Source organism: Scleropages formosus, chromosome 10 (genome assembly GCF_900964775.1).
Source record: "Scleropages formosus chromosome 10, fSclFor1.1, whole genome shotgun sequence".
Classification (NCBI taxonomy): Eukaryota; Metazoa; Chordata; class Actinopteri; order Osteoglossiformes; family Osteoglossidae; genus Scleropages; species Scleropages formosus.
In genome coordinates this window covers 9,576,506-9,594,428 of record NC_041815.1, presented here as the reverse complement: position 1 = coordinate 9,594,428, position 17,923 = coordinate 9,576,506, and the positions used below count along the sequence as shown (strand labels likewise).

At 46.3% G+C, this 17,923-nt stretch overlaps 1 protein-coding gene across 2 annotated transcripts in view; it reads left to right on the top strand.

Annotated features, from left to right (window-relative positions):
- The first annotated feature begins 2,959 nt into the window (after positions 1 to 2,959).
- The window catches only part of robo1 (roundabout, axon guidance receptor, homolog 1 (Drosophila)), a 178,147-nt gene continuing 163,183 nt past the window's right edge, over positions 2,960 to 17,923 (top strand). For both annotated transcript variants that reach the window (XM_018758787.2, XM_018758786.2), the window contains exon 1: positions 2,960 to 3,929. In XM_018758787.2, the coding sequence (XP_018614303.2) occupies positions 3,869 to 3,929 (61 nt within the window). In that variant the 5' untranslated portion in view covers positions 2,960 to 3,868. The remainder of the gene's footprint in view (positions 3,930 to 17,923) is intronic.

Below are 17,923 nucleotides of genomic sequence, written 5' to 3'. Positions count from 1 at the left end.
CAGACAAGCATCCCATCCTGGGTTTGTCCCCTCCCCCTCCAGCCTTATGCCCTGTGATGCTGGGTTATGCTCCAGCTTGCTGCAACTCCACTCAGGACAAACAGCTTCAGCCAATGTATGTGTGTGTAAATTGCAACTTACACACACAGTGTCTGAAACCACTTGTCCCATGCGAGGTGACAGCGAACCAGAGCCTAACCCGGCAACACAGGGCGCAAGGCTGGAGGGGGAGGGGACACACCCAGGACGGGATGCCAGTCCACCACAAGGCACACCAAGCAGGACTTGAACCCCAGAAGCACCAGAGAGCAGGACCCGGCCCAACCTGCTGCACTACCGCGCCCCCTAATGGCAATTTAGTATACAGTAAATCTATCTAGTCTAATCTAGTGTGGGTCATGCGCAAATGAATATGTGTGTGTAGCTACCCTGTGATGGACGGGTGTTGTCTTGTCCAGGTGGTTCCCTTACTATCCAAGTGCCCTGTGCTTCTGGGATAGGCTTCTGCCCATCCCAGCAACAACACTAGTCCATAACAGGGTAGCTACAGGGGTAGCTACACACAGTTTCATGAAAGACCTGCACAGCTACTCAGCCAGATTAAATCACTGCATCAGCAAGATTGTATCCCTTGTAAAAAAACAGAGGCCATGTCAGGGTTCTTGGGATGCTGAAAGAAATAAAATCACCTTAAAAAAAACTTTATTTTTAACTAAATGACAGAGCTAACAAACAGCAGGCCTTCACAGAAAGGACAAGCTAGAGACAGGTCTACATACATTTAGTCATTCAGCAACTGACAAAGCAATTTATCGTGAGTACCTTGCTTAGTACTACAGCTAGAGGTGGGGGTTGAACCTGCAACCTTTGGGTCTAAAAAGCAGTAGCTGTAACCACTATGCTACCAGCTGTCCCGGCATAAGAGCAAAGTTCTTCTAGGAGATGGTATATGTCTATGTCCATCTATTCCACCTTGATGGAAAGTTTATGGCTGAATTTGACACATTGAATGGCTCATGTTATAGAATTTTTCCTTATTGTCAGTGTGTGTGTGTGTGTGTGTGTGTGTGTGTGTGTGTGTGTGTTGCTGAGAAAGAGGAGTATTTAAAATTGCTGAACAGTAGCTAAAAAGCCAGGTCCCAGATAGACGTTTAAACAAAAATTGGAGAAACCTCGCTGTTTTGAAAGGTCACCCTGGGCTCACATTGTGCTTTCACACAAGGCTTATTTTGGAGGTGGAAATATGTGTAGTGAAGCTTGGCACCAGCACAAATCCATGGCAATAAACAAGTGCCTTTTCCAAGCGCTGAAACACGTGAGAGAGGCTAACGTTATCAATCTGTGTTGACTTGAATTAGTTTCACTAAGACATTTTTTATTTTTATTATTTCCAACAGCACATATTTGCTCTGGTAGTCTAAATCAGTTAATATAATTTGCTGATACAGCGTGTGACCGGATTCAATATCACTGAATGAGTGCATGTAATCAAATTAAAGCGCAAGTGAATTACAGCCGGCAGGGGGAGCTGTTGTGTCAGTTAAAAACGGCTCCTACATTTGCTGAACTGAGACTCAACTGATGGTCTGAGACACTTACGCACAAACACACCAACTTATATATATAGAGAGAGACGCATACGTGCATATAAATTCAGGAGTTAATTAACACATGTATGCAAATTAGAGCAAAGTGCTCTTTAAAGGACACATGTTACATGTGTTGCAGCACACTTGAAGCGTGGAGCGTGCGTAGGCCACAGCAGTATTTAACAGGAGTCTACAGTGCTGTGTATGTAGGCTGACAACACACTTTCCGTTCAGTGTGTTGGTAGCCCAGTAAGAGCTCCTTCAGCAGTAACCACCAAATACATGGGGTAAAAAGTGAGCTGTATAATGTCATACTTGCCCATGTGGGTAATGTTACACTTCGCGAAGTAGATAAAATCTTTGATATATCATGGGAAGGAGAAATGCCGTTCCAGGCTAATTGCCTCTGATGTGAATTTTAATTGACTGATTAGGATGGTATCTGGACAAAGGGTACTGCACCTGGGATTTAAAGGGGGTTAAGTGGGACGATCGCAAAATCTCTACCTGTGCAGTTTTCCGTTATGAACAGTCATTATTTAGCAGACCAAGGCGACATAGAATGTTAAATTCATACTGTGTACTAAGCTACTCACACTGATTAACCCATTTATGGAGCGGGGTCATTTTTACTGGAGGTTAAGGTGTTTTACTCAAAGGTATTTAGTTTATCTATAAGGTTAAGTGTTTTGCTCAAAGGTATTTCGGCAGGCGGTGGGATTTGGACTGTAGGCCGTCAGACTGGCAGGCAATGGTTCTAATGACTGTCCATTTTGTGTATCATGTATTTTTACCCCTATTTGTGCCTTTTATCCCTCCTGTAGTCTGTACCAGTCCGTATGGTAAGATATTGTGGGTGGCCTTTGTTTCCTTCCCTATCCTTTCACTCAGCACATTAACATTTATTTATTGAACAGATGCTTTCTCAAAGCGACTTACTCTTAAATTATTTAGTCATTTTAAACCAATTAAATAGTTGGATAATTACAAAATCAATGAAAACGAAAAATCGAAACGTCACAACTTTTTTTAATGCGTGGAACGTGTCGAACGTGTGATTTCTGTGTTTTGTATGTGAAGGGCTCTGAAAGTAGGTTTTTGCGATCCTCAAAATTGGGATCAGTGTGGGCCGCACCAGGGGGGGCACTCTCAAAATATAGGTTATTAATTGGTACTGAGCAGCAAATGGTGCTAAAGTGTTCCGCGGAGCTGTGGGGCGCTGCTGGAAGAATCCAGTGTGTAAGAGGTTAAAGCGGCTCTCTGGGAGGATCCATCAGCGGCTGCTTGGGGGAGAGGGGGGGGCGGGAGTGTGTTGCGCTGAAGGAGTGACTGAACGAGGGCCCTCTGTCTCCGGTCCCCCTGCCCTCAAGTGAAGGGCTCCGCTTGCGCCCAGAGGGATTCAAACCTAACCACACTCTGGATACAAGTTGAGAAGGTCCGCACCTGGTGGTGTACATTTTTGGGACCTACGAAAGTGGATCCGACGTAACAAGAGATGGAGCAGGAGTGAGTGGGCTTCGGTGCGACTCGCGCTTTCTCCCGGATCTCAGTCTCAGAGGTCCATTCCCAGCCAGGGAAAGTTCTGCTGGGAATGAAGAGTGAGCGGAGCACAGGGACGAACGAAGTGAGCGGGAGTGATGTAGAGATGCGATGTGAGCGCTGCCCTATACTCGGGTGGGAGCTCTTTGCCACACCTCGTCTCCAGCACCCCTGAGACCCCGCAGCCCGGACCGGTGCTCTTGCAACAACTCTTGTGCGCCTTGGAGCGCCACTTCTTCTTCTTCCTCCTGTTTCCAACCCTACCCGACCCTGCGGGATGCGCGCACTCCGTGCGAGAAGCTCGGGTGGAGACGGCGTGGCGAACTCGTGGAGATACTAGTTTCGCACCACAGCATCAAACTTGTTTTGGGGTCGAGGGAGGGGGGGAGTACTAATTAATAACGAGCTTCTGGAACCATCTGGAGGTACAGACAAGTTCTGAGAAGGTCCGAGGAGCGGAGGCAGGATCGCCGCGCAGCGCAGCGTCCGAACTGAAAGGAACGCTCAAGTTTTTCCGTGAACGCTGCGCATCGGCGACCGGACCGGAGGGGACCGAACCGGGTCGCGCTCGGAGCGCAGGATCAGTAGCTGGCAGCGGAGCACGGATTCGTGGTCCAGCCGGCGTGGTTGAGCTGCAGAGCCGCCCGGAGAAACGCACCCAAGGACTATGAGGGAGCAGAGTTCAGCTCTGCCGCACTGATCCGATTGCCGAGCGCTTCCCCCGAGCTCCACCTGGAACGATGTCCGCCCGTTTTGCGGGGATTCTCCTTCTACTAGCCGGATTTCTGCACGTCTGCTCGGGTCAGTAGAGAGGGTCCACCGCGACACAGTGTTCAGTGTGATGCCGGTCGCTTAGACTGCCCGCACCCGCAGCGCTCGCGGGAGCAATAACTTTACGAGCAGTGAGGCGCATGTCATGATCATCCCTGGATAAAAATACGCGCGAGTTCCAGTGGAAATACTCCACACCCTTAAACAAGCGCGCGCACACATTCAGTTTACAGGTGTTTCCCAAGAGAGTCGCTGTACACATATATATATATAGCAGGTGATCTTTATGACACACACTGTGTATTCCACCTAGCCGCGGTGAGCTGTGTGTATGTGGGAAAGTGCAGGTTTATCGTTGTCCGAGTGAAGCACAGGAGATGAAGGCTGATTTAGTAAATGACTGAGGCTCATGGTTTTAAATCGATGAGTCCATTACCGCGCTTCACTAAGTCCAGTGTATTTACACCAGCTCCTCTCCTCTCTCCTGAACTGCCGACTTGTTTCTGGCACATCCGTTAGTCTCACCCATTATTGGCGTGTTTTGACGGTTTCACAGGTTTTTACCTGAAGTGTCTCCTTCCAGAAGTGACCTTTCTCACCCCAGGCTCTTTCACTCTTTCTTTTTTATCGGATAAGGATGAGCATTGAACAGGCACACTAACTTTTTGTGCCAAATTTGAAATAAATGTAACTTTTCTACAGCTGTTTATGTTTGCATTTTTAGTGCTTGCAAACACTGCTATGGTGGCTGTGAGGAGCAGACTAAACTGGAAACGATAAGATTGCTATCAAAAGGCGGCTTTGCCATCAGGATTCGACAAAACTTCCAGAGATAAAAATTACTGCAAACAATAGACTTTCTAAACCTCAATGAAGGTTTTTTATATATACTCCTGTGATCCATACCACCACTTCAGCAGTAGGGCAAATCATAGTAAGTTAATTTTCTTTTCAAACAGAATGTAGTCAGCTACCTCATGTAGAGGGGGGTAAGTGGTGGTCGGAGTTGGGAATGGACAGCAATACGGCGGACCAACACTCTATAGATCCCTTCAAATGTTAACTAAATAGAACAGTGCAAACTCTGTTTCCCCAACATGCTTCATTTTGTCTGTATTCTTAATTGGGAAGTTTTACATAGCATGCGAAATATATACCTAGGAAGATACTGTACGTGTGTGAAAAAGCAAAAGAATGTTTTTAGTGTAAGTAGATAGGGGTGTTCACACATCTCTCACCAGCCCCGAATGCACTCTGTGCAGTTCTGCTGATTCCTCTGGGTAATTACTAGGTGTGGTGCTTTGCCAACTGACGAACGTACAGCCCAAAATATACGTCACACTTTTAATTACTGAGAAGTTGAGAATGAGAAGGCGAACCCTTTATAGCTTTGGGTGACCATGCAGCCTGTGTGTTTGCGTGGGCGGTGGAGGGTTTGGGTGGGGCATGGCGAGGGGTGAAGGCTGGGGGGGTGGGATTTTCCCGTTTCTCCACAGCCCATCTTTCTTTCCCAGTCATTCATCTGTGCACAGAAGTGCTCCAATCACAGCAAAACAATCAATGGGCTACTGCAAAACTGACACAGGAAGGGCAAGCAGAATGAAGTGTGCACTAGCAGCAGAAAGACATTCCATTGCTTAAAGATAAAGTCATCAGCAAAGGGTTAAAACACTGAGGCCAAGAGTGGGAGTGCAAATAACGGTAACCCCGAGTGTTGAGGGCTGCTGTGGGGACCAGAGTGAAACGGGTCTCTGCTAGTCCTCCCCATCCGGAGGTGTGTGGTGGCAAGTGGGCCTTGGTTGCCTTTCATCCTTCATTGATCAGTTTTTGGTGCAGACAGATTGAATCGAAACTCTGAGCTTTTGACTCTGATAAACATTGTGTACATAGGAAGAACAAGAGGAGCGGGTTGTTACTGTGGAAGAAACTGAGGTTTGAATGTTTGATCCACTAAAAATCTCTGCTGGTACACTCTTGAGCAAGGCACTTGGCTCACATTGTTACAGGAAACATCCAGCTGTTTAAACGCACAGAACTGTTAGCCGGTGTGAGTTCAAGTGTCATTTGGGCAATAATGGTAATGATAAAAGTAAATAATACAGCCTATTTAGTAGTGTCATGCAGGTTACATGGAGGAAGAGTTTCGGGTTTGAAATGCAGCTGCAGAATGATGCCGAAAATTAATGACTAAATGAATGAATAAACAAATACTAAAATGTGTTACGATGTGTGGTGCAGAACCATGGGACAGGAGTAGTTATGACCGTTTGGATAGTTTGCATAGTCAGAGGTTTGTGTGTAATACAGTTTTCAACTGGATTAGTCTTTGGCAGCCGATCAGCGACCAGTGCTTGCAAAAGACCTGAGAACAGGCGCAGTTCGTTTAGTATAACACACACGCACACACACCCAGAGTGAGAGAGGGAGCGAGCTCTAAGTGTACATTTCTGAGGAAGGCATTGTCACACAAAAAGTTAATTAAGGGTTAGAGGGCTCTGGAACACAATGACTTTTGGTCGTTAACATGTGTTTGAGTAGCCTCATATCATGTGTCTGGATTATACAGCAACTTGAGCTCTGGAGTACTGAGAATGATGTGTTTGGAATGGTGACCCTTCTCTTAAAGTCCAGGGCCCTTTATAAAGACTGGTTAGTTTCTCCTCTGTAAAAGTAAGAAAAAAAAGGTGTTCACAAACTTGTGTGCATTGTCATGTTTACCCAGTGTTTGAGCACAAGTAGCCTTGCAGACAGCCAACTGCACTGGTTTATTCCTGAAAACTCATTCTGAATGCAGGTTTGAAAATTCCCTAAGAGAAGACAGTTTGGAAAGCTTATTGTTTCCCCATAAACAACGCTTATCCCATAAATAATATGAAACCTACAAGATTAACTGTTTCACTTCAGAGCAATTTTGCTCACTTTTTTGTGCTGCAGACCAGAAAGCACAAGCACTTGAATAAGTGGAGAGGAACTTTACTGGAGGGAGTATACTGTATGTTTCTGTACTGTTGCCCAGTTACCCACCATAAGAGAAGGAATAAAACTCATAAATAGCAGCCATAAAGCTGGAACCTTTGAAAGTGATGCTCGGGGAACTAGAGTGCCGCCAGGTCCTCAACACTGCAGTGTCACTGCTTTTCCCTCGGTGGGATATGTGTGTGTTTGTGTGTGTGTGTGTGTGTCTGTGTGGGGTGGGGTTGCCACTCGCAAAATGAGATGGCAGAAGAGGTGGAGAAGCTGAGTGAAATGTTACTGTTGTGACCCGAACGTGGGGTTTAAGGGTCGGCTACATGAATGGAGTCCTGAGGATTCGGGTTACACTGCTGGGGTCTTATTGGGGGGTGAGGGGTGGGTTGCCAGAGGTGGGCGTGTAAGCGGGAGAGGGGAGATAAATCACTCAGTGTGTGTGTGTGTGTGTGTGTGTGTGTGTCTATGTGTATGTGTGTGTGAGAGGCAGCATGGAGCAAAGTCCAGGCCCTCAGAGAAAGGGCTCCATTGAGAGTGGTGTGAAAAGAGCAGCCTGTGGGTTTTCTGTTGGTGCAAAAGAATCGGTGCTGGATCACAACTGTGTGTGTAGCTCATAAAAGGAGTCTTTTGTTTGCCCTTCTCAAATGTTTCCATCTCTCTTCTCCTTATCAGCTCAGTTTTTCTTTTGGGCACTGGGAGCTATTGAGACAACACCAGGATGCTGGCAGCCGAAGGCCGAGTTGAGGAGGGACACAAGCTGAGGACAGGGTCCATCGCAGTCCCTTCCCAGGGCATTTCTGGAATTCCGTAACCTATCACTTCCCCCATTGTCCTACACCGCCCTTCGGAGCGGGCATCCTTCTGTGGGATGGGATAGCGATTGCCATGGCAACCTCAGCTGAGGGACTCCCCTCCCCCCCATGCTTTGGACTTTTCGCCGTCTTCTTTCTGAGTTGTAAAGCCATGGTTGGAGCTCCAGGCTCGTCCCGTGACAAGGGCGCCCTCTAAAAGAGCTGCAGACTTTGGAAAAGTGTCTGTGCGCCACTGCTTGTCTTCTATCTTCAGTTTGTGCAGTTATCCTCAAGCGTTTTCCAGGAGACAGATGGTCCCCATGTGGCATGTGATGGTTACAGTAAACCTGACCTGCACAGTCCCCCAAGAGCGCTGAAAGTGCACTGTTCTAATTATACCCCACTAACTAGGTAATTATTGTTGACAGTGCAGCTTCAAACAACATCGAGCTTGCAAATCTTCCATCTTACGCTCTGAAGTGTCAAGTCGTAAGGGGAACAAGACTTTTTCAGGCTCAATCCCAGTAAAATTTAATCTGCCAGATTGAGTATAATAGTCATAATACATTTAACTGCCACTGTAATCCATTGTGGGATAATTTACTTCTCACCATGAGTAAATGCTATTAGACAGTGTGTACTGGGCTTTTGACGCTGCTTGTGAAGGAACAATGCGGTACACTTCACTACGAGTAATGATCTTTGGTGTCCTCCTTAGCTCCTGTTGTGGCTACTTTGTTTTGCATCACATTTTTAGCCTCTCAGACAATAAAGCTACCGAGACAAAAGTGTTCCTCATATCCAAGATGTGATTAAGTCTGAAATGTTGAGGCTAGGATGGGGTTCAACGTGTCCTATGTTAGCTGGCTTTAGTAGGTTGTGCAGTCACATAAGAGGGACTGTATTGATAACCAGGTGGCAGCAGAGTGGTTAGCACTTTTGCCTTTAGACCCAAAGGTTGCAGGTTCAATTCCTACCTCTAGCTATAGCCCTCTTGAACAAGGTACTTGCTCTACTAAACACTACCTGTTTGTATAAGTAATTGTAAATACCTTAACATTATAAGTTGCTTTGGATAAAAGTGTGTACTAAATGAATAAATGGAAATGTTTAAAAATTTCTTGGAACCAGGTAATGGCTGTGCTGAGTTTTCTCACAGAAAAAAATTTCATACATTGCCAAGGGCTTTAGCACAAATTATAAGATGAAAATGTAGCGAATGTTGGCAGGTGATGGATTTCGCACTTTTTATTCACTAGAAGTGCTACTGTAACCGGAAACATGCTGAACAAGATGTAGGGCAAATGGTGTCACCCAGGTAGCGCACTGCCACTTGAAGAAAATATGGTTATGTGCTGGAAATAATGTATCAGCGGTACCCTGTGCTCACATCAGTGATTAGTGTTACCTGACTAAGTAGAGCATGCCCAGCTGTTCCTGTGGGATTTTTTGGTATCATGTAAAAACAAAAACTAGATGGTTGCCCACAAAAAGATGCATGATGAGGAATTTTGAAGAAAAAGAAAAAAGAAATTTTAGACTGAGGCTGTCCAGATGTTCAGCTGCTCCATGTATTTGTGTGTGTGTGAGAGAGAGAGAGAGAAAGGGAAGCGCTCAGCTGAAAGCTGTATTGCTGGTTTGCGTCCTTGTTTGCTTTGCCATTTCCTGCCATGCCAAGTGGGGTGTGAAGCAGAAAAGACAGGAGCCCTTGCAGGCCTCATTAGTTGAGAAGGCCAAGCGGCTCTTTGGAAAGTACCCATGGGGCGAAAGCTCAAGGGTTGCAGTTCACCCTCAGGATTCCGGCTCATTTTCTTGATGGGGGGACATTCCACTTTAAATCAAGGCTTCCCCAAAGCAAGGTTTTGTGGGCGTCCATTGGGGATGGACTCCTTCACTCGCGCACACACACACACACACACACACACACATACACTTACACAATTGCCCTGGGTCCCCACAGCCACGCGGCCCAATGGGGGGGGCTCTGTGTCCTGGGGTTCAATGACCAGCGGTGGGGAGCTGCAGTGCTGTGAAGAACATTAACGGCATCGGGTTTGTTTTGGACAAATCCCTTTTCCTTCTCTAAACATTCCATGCGCATAAGTGTCGGTTGGAGCTGAAACGGATCCCAGTCGGTTTTGGGGTAATTGGCATGGTAAATAAACCATGATTCTGTTTTCCTTTTGGCTTACGAATATTTACGTCGTTTAGAGATCTCTCCCTCCGCCTTGCTTAAGTGTGTGTTTGCTCAGCAGTTTGGAGGAAAACTCTCACACTTCTGGCGGAAAATGTTTTTGAGAAGGGGTGGTTTTGTAGGACTGCGCCACTCCACCAAGATGTATCCCCCAAGACAAGGACAAACGTGAAGCAGCTCACATAGCAAATGAAGCAGCAGCAGCTGCAGTAGAGACAGGTACCACAGTGATTAGAGTACAGTTTTAGATTTTGCAGTAAACAAGGCATAGCAAGGTACTTGGCAGTGATCACCTGGGATTAGTGCTCACTTTGGATTTGTTTCTAGGAATAGAGGGGCAACTGGTCTCTAATTGATACGGTGAAGGACTGCTGGAAAGGTGCAAATATAATCTGATACCCGTTTGAGACTGTGTGTGTGTGTGTGTGTGTGTGTGTGTGTGTGTGTGTGTGTGTGTTGGATAATGTTTTCCCAGTTAGTCCAGGATTCACATTAGGTGGCCCGCTGGTAAACTCGGCAAGATGACAGGCTTCTGTTAAGTGGATGCTCTAAACAGCTTAAATGTGTCGATGATCTCCTACCTGCCAGTGTCCGCAGCACATGTGCTTGGGACCGAAAGGCCGTGTAGATTCCACTTGAGTTAGGATGACGGTTTCTAAGAAAGTGGGCCTCTCTGTTGAGCTGTGTGAAAAACCAGAGCGCCTTCTTACCCTGTGTATGCACTGTGTGAGCTCAGCACACACTGGCTGCACTCTCTGCTGTCTTCTGCATTGCTGCAGAACCTCTGCACACTAAAGACCACAAGTGAATCCTGACGCCTGCGGATAGATGCACTGCTGTTCCCACACTGCTGTATCCAGACAGGCTGCGACCCTGTGTTGTGTATCTAGTTGTAGATATAACCCTGAGTCCAACACACTGCTCATAGGTGGTAATTTGCAGGGCTGAACTCTTGCTGATAAGTACATTTAATGAGAGCCCTTGAAGAACAGTTTGGAAAGAAACTGATCATTAAAAGCACAACGGTCCTGGCTAGCATAACAGTAATTTCTTAACCTTATTGGCAGTACTAGTGTGTGCATGTTTATGTGTGCGTCCTTGGTGGTGCTACTTCCTGGTGCATTTATATACACTATAATAAGGGTTGGACTCCGAATAGCTGATCCCAGTGTCTGAAGGTCCGTTTTGTAATACAGTTCAGTCCGTGTGTCGGATTTGAGTTCTGATGGACAGAGGATAAAGGTTCTCTTACCTCGCCCCCCCACACCGCCACCCGAAATGAGCTGTCGTCACACTGGGGTGATGTTCTGAGCTTTAGCTCGGCCCTCAGAGTCTCATCTATCATGGTTTAACCTCGCAGCCCCAAACAGTTGAGGTCCTGGCAAATTGACTTTTAACTGCTGATATAAATTGTGCTCCTCCACCACCACAGTGGGCACTCAAGCTAATTAGCAACCAGTTTTCACAGGTGAGGCCTGTCAACCCCTGGATGGCCCCTGCTGACCACCGCCAAACACACATATACACACACTCACACACACTCACTCACTCACTCATGCATATGGGCAGACACAGATTGCCTCCATATCTGCAACAATGGAGGAGCCTTTCTCTACTGCATCTTCTTTTTTCTTGTAAAATAGAAATAACTCTCCTCCACCTCCCCCAAATCAAGTGGGGTTTTATAATAATGGTATTTCATTCATAATTAAAAAGGAGTTATTAACACACTTGCAGGCATACACAGTCTCTTTACTCAAAGTAAATATTCTTCTAAGATTTCCGCAGAACTCTGTTTGCATAATGTAACATGGGAACATTTTTTTTCTCGTCTCATCTCATCTTCTGTCTCGCCAAGGCCCCGATCCAGGAAGGGTGTCTGTTTTTTTTTTTTTTTTAGGAAGGGAAATTGTTGAAAATTGAACAAGAATCAAAAACAAATTGTAAACCCACAATGTGTTTAGTCATTTTCCAGGATATTGCATGGTGTGTGTTTATGCTCTGCTCCAAGTCATGCACTCTGGAACCTGGGACAGGGGGTTTCAGCTTTTGTATGAGCAGCAGCTGTTCTTTGCTCGGGGAGATGGGGGGTGGGAGTGGGGGTTGAAGGGGATTGGAGCACAGTATTTAAGAATGATAACGAAGCGCTCAGCCGACAGAGGAATGCGATACGTTACTTTCTCATCCACCGACATGTGGCATCATGCAGTACATTGTAATTGTACTCTTGCTCTTACATTAATGAATTAATTTTTTTTCTACAAAGGTAGAAATGAGAGTGTTGAGACACTTACATTTATACACACACACATTGGCTGAAGCCACATATCCCAAGTGAGACTGTGGTGAGCCGGAGCCTAACCCGGCCATGCAGGGCGTAAGGCTGGAGGGGGAGGGGACACATCCAGGACAGGGCATCAGTCCATCGCAAGGCACCTGTCATACGGAACTGAGGAATCCAGGACAGTTGGACCCAAGTGCAGGATGGTTCATCTGGAACTGAGGGGTCAGGTGAATTCTCGTTGTCGGGGACAGGTGAAGGGTTGGTTGATCAGTGGACGGAGTGGGAGCGAGGATCCAAGGATGTGGTCAGGGGATGAAGTGAAGGGTCGAAAACTGGAGAACAGAGACAGGAAACAAGGGATGAAGAAGAGCAGGACATGGCACAATAGGGCGGCTGTCTCAGACAAGATTCCGCAAAGGTCTGGGAGCTGAGGAGGGTCTTTTAGAGGGTGTGTGGTGAGTCAGGTGCTGTCAATTGAGGTGGGGGCGTGGTCGTGATAGCACCCCAAGCAAGACTTGAACCCCAGACCCGTCAAAGAGCAGGACCCGGCCCAGCCCAGCCCAGCCCAGCCCAGCCCAGCCCAGCCCAGCCCCGCCCAGCCCCCACCCCACTTACATTTACATTTACATTTATTTCTTTAGCAGATGCTTTTCTCCAAAGCAACTTCGAATGAGCTCTATGTAGTGTTATCAACCCACACACCTTATTCACCGCGGTGACTTACACTGCTAGATACACCACTTACAATGGGTCACTCATCCATACATCGGTGGGACACACACTGTCTGTGTCTCTCACACACTAAGGGGGAACCTGCACAGCATGTCTTTGGACTGTGGAAGGAAACCGGAGCACCCGGAGGAAACCCATGCAGACACGGGGCGAACATGCAAACAGATACTTGCACTAAGTTAGTCATTTGTACAGCATTTGAGGGTTTATTTAGGTTGCAGGTGCAGCGGTTAGAACTGTTATCTTTAACCCAGGTTCGAAATTGACCTCTCACTCCAGTACCCTTGAACAAAGTACTTGCCCTAAATTGCTCAAGTAAAAAATTTCCCAGCTGTATAAATGCGTGAATCATTGTATAGCTGCTTTGGCTAAACAATTATGTATGGGTGGGTAATTTTTCTGTATTAATTCAGGGTAAATACCTTTCTCAAGGGTACTACCGCAGGACCAAGAACTCAAATCTGGGACCATCCACTTGTAAAATATGACATTGAAACCAGGGTGATTTTACTTTAACCACCTTGAAATCTTCTCTGTGCATTGAAAAGTGAAGGTGTAGATATTGTGTGTTTTTTCCCGTGGGTGGCGGGGGAATGTGAACAAGGTTTTACGTGAATTTTAACGTGTGAAATTGTCAGAGTTCAGGGGTCACAAGGCTGCTGTAAGGTGTGGATCCCCTCTGCACATTATGACACCGGTGTTAAGGGGGTAGATTGGGGGTCAAGTGGACCAGAGCGCTCATGGGGCCAGCGAACACCTGAGGGGAAGGTGCTGGGCAGCGATTACTGCAGAGTCTTGTTTAATGTCGCCTCTGAGTGTACCGAACCCACATTTACTCCATGAGATGGGGGGATTACCATGAATCAGAGTACATGAACGCTCTGACACTCATTAGGAGAAGGAAGGAGAGAGGGCTCACGTTACTTCCCACACCACTTGTGGGTGTCGCCAGCGCCATGGAATTTGTCCACCTGGCGCAGTCATTAAGTGCTGAGCGGATCGACATTTGAGAGCAGTTTGTTCAAAAAACATTAAAGCGAGAGCTATCTCCAAAGGCGTTGTCTCCACGCCCGATGATCTTTCTTTAATGGGCTGTAATTTGCATTAATTGACAGGTGTGCTAATGGCCGATAGTTAGTAATTTGTCAGGCTGGACTCTGGCTGATAAGCACGTATAATGAGACCGCGAAGGGTGAGCTGCTTCAGGGGGTTTGACGAAACGGATCAAACCCCTCTACTGTGACGTGCGCCTCCTCTGAAACCCCTGGTGGGGGATACATTCATACCTCTGTCAGCCGTTGGGCAGACAGAGGAGGTCTATGCTCACTTGTGAAAAACTGATTAAAGCGCCTGAGTGCGTCAGGCAGTCTGAGGATCGAGCTCTGAGATTACAGAAGGGTTCGGATGGGTGAGGGGCCACAGGCCCCTTTGGAATGACTGAGACAGAAGGATAAAAGTGAATGCAGGGCATTGGGAGGGGTATGGGCCCGAGATGGCCACTTTCAAAGGCCTGGTTATAACTCGGGTGCAATGGGGGGGAGGTCACTCTGCTCCCACCCCCACTGCTTGCTGATTCTTCAGTCTTCGTTTAAGTTGGAACGTCATAGAAACTTGGGTCACTTTGACGCCGACGCACCTCAAGCACCCTTCAGATGTGGAAAAAGTGACTAGTTATACAGAATACACACATGGCAAACAAAAACAACACAAAGAAATAAAAAAGCCAATGACATGAACCATTTAAATGACAATTCTTGTCAACTAGCCACTGGTTACCACTTGCGTGACAAACGTTGGTCTGTTTTGTTCCCTCTCAGGTCCAAAGACACCATATGAGACAGAGTATTCTGGCATGAAAAACACACCGCAGAGTGTGTCGAGCGTGATCCGTGGCTGTAAACGGTTTCTGCTATTCACACTTTTTCTTAGGAGGCATTTGCTCGGTTAACTGGGCTCCAGTGACAAAACGACTTGTTGGTCTGTGCCCAGGTATGTGTATGATGAAGTGCAACAACCACATCCTTCACACACGTACACTATATCAGTGTGACTTGTACCGTATTCATTGCCTCTGATGCGTGAATTTACCCCTTCATACAGCTGGGTAATTTTTTTTTTTTTACTGGAACGGTACAAAGTAAATGAAACAAATACCTTGATCAAGGCTACTGCTGTAGGAGCTGGATCTGAACCTGTACCTTTCAAGTGTAAGGTGAGGGGAAGGCATCTGACCACTTCTGACCACTGTTTCCTTGTGTCCCAACTATGTGCCAAAAGCCCTTTTTTTGCTGATTAAAACAAACCATTTAAAAGTGTAGTATCTAGAACTGAACTTCAGACAGTTTACATGGTGTGCAAGGTATATGTTTCTTTACCACTCCGTTCATTTTTAATTTAGGAGACATTTACTGCACACCACCGGTTATTCTGACAAAAATAATGACCATTACTTGAACTAAAATGTTTTAAATAAATTATTTCCCAGTGACACTTACTTAGCAAGGCTCTTGAAAAGAACACATTGAAAGAACACTGCATGGTAGAACCGATACTAGGAAATGCCCAAATTATCTGAATATATAAAACCGTTCTTTCATAAGTATGTAGGAGCACATTGAAAATGTCTTAAACACATGAATTGTAATGGATGTCATCTTTTCATTTTTAAATATTACTTCTCTCAGTAACTAGTCCATGTCCACTGTGTAGCTGAACCCAGTGCAAGTACAATATAAGATAAGATAAGATAGAACTTTATTCATCCCGAAGGAAATTCTTGTGCCAGAGATTGCTCAAACAGATTAACCACAACAATTAAATATAAAAAAAAATATATATAAAAATATATAGGACACAGTGGCTTTTCCCTTCTATAATTATCCGTTGGGGGGCGCGGTGGTGCAGTAGGTTGGACCAGGTCCTGCTCTACAGTAGGTCTGGGGTTTGAGTCCCGCTTGGGGTACCTTGTGATGGACTGTCATCCTGTCCTGGGTGTGTCCCCTCCCCCTCCAGTCTTTCGCCCTGTGCTGCCGGGTTAAGCTCTGGCTCCCCGCGACCCCGCATGGGACAAGCGGTTCAGGCAGTGTGTGTGTGTGTGTGTGTGTGTGTATGTAATTATGTGTTTTTAAAAGAGAAGTTATATTATTAATTAGTTCAGTCAATGGCACAAGTGGATCAATGAAATGTATATAGTCCAGTTATTATTGATAGAGCTGGTGTTCTCTGGATTTTTTATTGGGATACATACAGACTGATTTTGTTTTGAGGGTCTTTCATCAGAACGAATGAACAAATGAACAGAGTGACGGGAGCTGGTGTGGAGGCGCCTGGCACACCACTCCATTCCAGGCATCATACTAGTGATGCACTCAGATGCTGGCATCTACACTTTCTGCACAGCCCGTCTCATTAGCCTATGGCTCTGTGGCGCGCAGCCATCTGTGGCGGAGCCCCGACCCCTTAACCAGAGGCGGGGGGCACGGCGACCGGACTCACACAAAATTGCACCGTGTCTGGATTTTAATTCCTTCTCAGAAGCCATACATGTAATTTAGCATGACCACAAAATCGTGGAGTGAGATGTTTCTCCCTTGGCCGGGCATGCTAGTGCTAGTTGCAGGCGCATTCAGCAACTAACATTTCACTTAAATTTATGCTACAACAGGAGCACAGGTAACTTTTTTGTTATTTTTTTATTTAAATACCACCATTCTGCTGTAGGTCACATATAAAAATACAGTACATTGGAAGTATGTACAACAGGGAAATAAATTAGAAATGTACATACCCCTTAAAAATACATGTAGCCTTATGTTACCTCCCTTTCAAATGTGATTTTGAAGTAGATGTGCCTGTACTGTAATTTGTCATACATCTCATTTTGAAATAAACAGCAATGTATTTGTTTTCCATATGGGGTTTCAGTGTTTCCTGAGGCAGTAGCTCACTGAGGGAGAGCTCCTCTTTCCACCCCTCTTCCACCCATTTGCTCTCATTTCTTGAGACCGTTCTCTTTTCCCTAGGGTTCGAATCGGTCAGCATGGAGCATTTTGGCCATAAACTGGGGCTAGTCCACTGAACCACCCCCACTGCTTGTGTGGGTGCAAGTGTAGGAAAGCGTCTTTGTGTTGGCCTTCCTATGGCTGGGATAAAGGAGTCGGGGTTGGTGGGGTGGTTGAAAGGGCTGGATGGACAAAAAGGGGCCTCAGCACACTAACACATTAGTGCTACCACTTCAGCACTGGCCTGGGAGTGCTTTCTATGAATTATGTCCATATTAAGAGTACATTCCCCAACATTTCCATTTTCCGCAATAATGCCATGTTTGGACAGCACAGCTTTATGTGTGACTGTGCTGATGAGCTCTGGTTGGTGACCCAGCATTCCTCTGGTAGATGAATAACTTCCTGGTGTGGCTGCTGGGGGGGACAAGGCTGTATTCACTTATTTTCTCAACAAGGGAGAGTAGCTGTGAATCCAGAGGAAGACGGTTGTTGTGGGAAGTGCTCCACCACAATGGAGGAGTGGAGGGACAGACTACTCAGGGTGTAATGTCAGATAGAGACAAGCGAGAAAACAGGACCCAAATGTAGTGAATCACAGCAGGGGACATCTGTGGGATGAGGACACAAGAGCAAAGTGTTGCTCTGCGGCGGTGATTGAATGGACGTGTTCATCATTCCCATTAATTCTGTTAAATGTCTCATCTCAGTGAAAGTCATTGAATTTTTGAGCAAATTGCTGTAAGCCATCCTGTCCATGAAGAAGGGAGACCACCCTTCCGGAAGCATTTTCGCTCTCTGTCAGTGATGGGGCTGTTTTCCAGTATGATTTGTCCTTGGTTTTTGTTCTGATTTTTCTCTTCCGTTAAAAAAAAGAGTCAGAGTCTAATTTGTGGAGCTGTTGGTGAGCTGTTAGTCAGTGGAGGATTTAGAACAGGACATCGCTGTCATAGCCCAGGTTGCTCTCAGAAGCTGTCCATCCTATAAATGCCTGTTGCTCTGTCTTCCTTCATGGGCAGGGTCCCTACCTGACCCCGCTCGTGACCTTGGCGGTG